Source organism: Sorex fumeus, unplaced genomic scaffold (assembly GCF_029834395.1).
Source record: "Sorex fumeus unplaced genomic scaffold, SorFum_2.1 ptg000098l, whole genome shotgun sequence".
NCBI classification, from domain to species: domain Eukaryota; kingdom Metazoa; phylum Chordata; class Mammalia; order Eulipotyphla; family Soricidae; genus Sorex; species Sorex fumeus.
In genome coordinates this window covers 73672209-73675405 of record NW_026606155.1, presented here as the reverse complement: position 1 = coordinate 73675405, position 3197 = coordinate 73672209, and the positions used below count along the sequence as shown (strand labels likewise).

At 41.3% G+C, this 3197-nt stretch overlaps 1 gene segment (V, D, J or C); it reads left to right on the top strand.

Annotated features, from left to right (window-relative positions):
* The first annotated feature begins 1417 nt into the window (after window positions 1-1417).
* LOC130041671 (T cell receptor alpha variable 22-like) lies at window positions 1418-2878 on the top strand. The segment is given in 3 exon segments: window positions 1418-1466; window positions 1677-1968; window positions 2842-2878. Coding segments are annotated over 3 exon segments (378 nt in total).
* The last annotated feature ends 319 nt before the right edge of the window (window positions 2879-3197 follow it).

The following is a 3197-nucleotide window of genomic DNA, read 5'->3' as shown; positions in this document are numbered from 1 at the left end:
GTTTTTATGAGTTTAAAAGCAGAAACAAGTTCATTTGTATTTCAATAAATATCAGGAATTTTTTGCACACCCGGGTGCCTTTTCCTTCAGGAAGCAAGGGTTGTGGGTTGTCTGACTACTGAGTTCCTTTGAAGGGGCCTTTGTTGATGGTTTCAGTGCACTAGAGGGCACTCAAGGCCTCAAAGAAACTGAGACAAAGCACTCAAGAAACTGAGACAAAGTGTTAAGAAAGCAGACCCCTCCCCCCACCAAAAAAAATGTGGCTCAGTCAAAATATAGAGAGCAAAGACCAGGAGAGAGTGTATAGAATTTGTGTAAAATTCATCTTAGGTTTTCAAATCTGCTTTTACAATGTAAACTGCACAGTGCTGGGGCAATACTCTATACATCCAGTGTGAGGCTAAATCTCTGAGCTGCAGGAAAAGGAATATTGCTGGACATGGTGAGCACAGGATAAAGAGAAAGAAAGAAAAAGGGAGGCAAATTACAAACAGAAGGAAAGGAACAGAACAACATTTAGTTTAACTGGTCCTGTGTCGATTGGGTGATTAGGCTGCAAAGAGCGTTAGGCTGAAATTAAATCAGAATTTAAGCTTATTCTGGATTATTCAGAATGTAAGAATTAAAGGTATCCTATCTGTCTTTTAGCCTACGGAACTAATTGCAATAATTTATTTTCTGGCTCTTTGGGGCAGGAGGGGAGAGGGGTTTGGGCCACACCCAGTGGTGCTCAGGGACTATTCCTGGCTCTGTGCTCAGGAGTGACTGTTGGTGGGGCTTAGGGCACCATATGTGATGCTGGGCTTTCACTTTGGGGTCCACTGCACAGAAGGCAAACAAGTTACCTCCTGTTTATCCTCCTGGAACAATTTTCTAGGAAGATGGTAGCCATAAATCCCGGGTTTCTGCTACTCACTTGATTTCCAGAAAATGTATCAACTTCTTTACTTCATGTATCACTTTCCCTGTAGAAGAATTTCTAAAAGCCTAGATTATTACTTATAAACCTAACTAAACAGTTTTGTAAATGGGGTCATTCTTCTTATTTCAGGCTCCAGTTAAACCAGTTGGAATATACAGGTTTTATTACTCAGAACATAATTTCCTCTTCTTCTATCTCTACACCATATAGAAAAAACTATTCCAGAAAAAAAATCCTCATAACTTCATATACTGGGAAGAGTTCCCTTACTCCCGGCTCAGTTTGCGCCCGCAGTTCTGAACTAATTACTGTGCGGTCTCCAGGGGCGCAGGGGGCGGAGTTTCCTGTCAGATGAATGACACCTCAGATAGGGCTGGTTCTCAGTGATGCAGGGAACCCTGCATGGTTCTAAGAACATTGACCTGGCACTGTGGATTGAAACTTTTTAGAGCAGCGTGCAAGTCACCCCAGCATCCAGCATCAGGACAAGGGACCATGAGCCGCTGGCGAGCTCTGCTGGGACTCCTATGGGTCCAGATTTGCTGTGAGTTGGGGCCTTCCAGATGGAGCTGAGGGAGTGTTCACCGCCAAGAGCGAGAAAGAGGAGTGTGTGTATGTGTGTGGGGGGGAGAGGGGGTGAAGGGAGAGCATACTCACAGGGAGTTCCTGCGAGGTCCTATATCCTCATGGGTATTTCTGGGATATTTTAGAATTTCGGAAGTGCCCACACATGTGTTTTTCTCTTTCTAAGCAGCGGTGAAAGGGATGAAGGTGGAGCAGACGCCTTCCTCCCTGAGTCTCCAGGAGGGAACCAGCTCTACTCTGAGATGCAACTTTTCTACCACGGTGAGAAGTGTGCAGTGGTTCCGACAGAATCCCGGGGGAGGCCTCTTCAGTCTCCTTTACACGGCTACAGAAACGAAGGAGAGCGGAAGGTTAAGTGCCACAGTGAACTTTAAGGAGAAGTTCAGCACTCTGAAGATCACAGACTCCCAGCTGCAGGACTCAGCCACCTACTTCTGTGCAGCCGAGCACAGTGCTCCCAGGTGAGCTGCAGCCTGAACCCAAACTGCAGCTGGGCTGAAAATCTCACCCTTCATGGGGCAGAATCCTCAAAGTAGCATCTGCACAGGAGTCTTGAAGCCATGTGGCTTTCTACATGGCCTTCAGGAGTGATGGTAAATCAGATTTGTAAATTGTACCAGAATAAATATGTATATATGAACCTCGAAATAAAGTCTGTTGGAGAGATATTAAAGTTTTCAGCAAGTTTAATTACCGCTCTTAAAAATTTCTGCAACACTGTAAGACTAACACCATAGACTTAAAAGTAGAAATTAAATTTACAAAGATAATACCATCAATTTTCATAAGAAATTAAAATTTTTCAGTGAACCAGTTATAGCACAGAGGATAATTTAAAATTATTTTTTTCTCATATGTAAATACTCGATATGAATAAATAGCATTCTGATTATATCTACTAAACACTTCTCCTTTTCTTCCTCAATTCCAGCATTTCGTTGTTGAATTTTGGTCTAGTTGATCTATCGAGAGGTGACAGAGTGGTGTTGAAGTCCCCAGCCACTACTATTCTGTTGCTCTCAATATCTTTCTTCAAATTTATTAGCAGTTATTTTAGGTATTTTTCTAGTTCCTCATTAGATGAATATATGTTTAGGACTATGAACATGTACATTAGGAACTTGTACATTAGGAGTTCTTCCTAATGTACATGTTCCTTTATCATTAAAATAATCCTCTCTGTCTCTTATAACTCTTAAAGTCTGAAGCTGATTCTGTCTGGTACAAGTATGACCACTCAGAGTCTCTTTGTGGGGTTTTGCTTGAAATATTGTCCTTCAACCTCTGACATAGAGCCCGTGTTTACTCTTACTGTTCAAATGTGTTTCTTGCAGTCAGCAGAAGGTGGATGCCATTTTCCAGTCTATCTAAAAGTCTAGATAGATTTTCTAGTCTATCTATCTAGTCTATTTAGTCTAGTCTATCCTGTTATTCTATGTCTCTTAATTGATGCATTTAGGCTACTGACATCAAATGAGATTATTATCATGGAATTTTGTGCCACCTTTCTGTAGAAACTAATTATTTCCAAACGAGGAGATCACACTTAGTTTTTATGTACAAGGTACAGAGAACAACAGAGAAAGCATTAGAAATGTCAGTGTATAAACTTGCAATTAAGATTAAACACAGAGTTCATATGAAACTGAATAGTAAAATGTTATAGAAAAACTATTTCACTGAGGCGTTA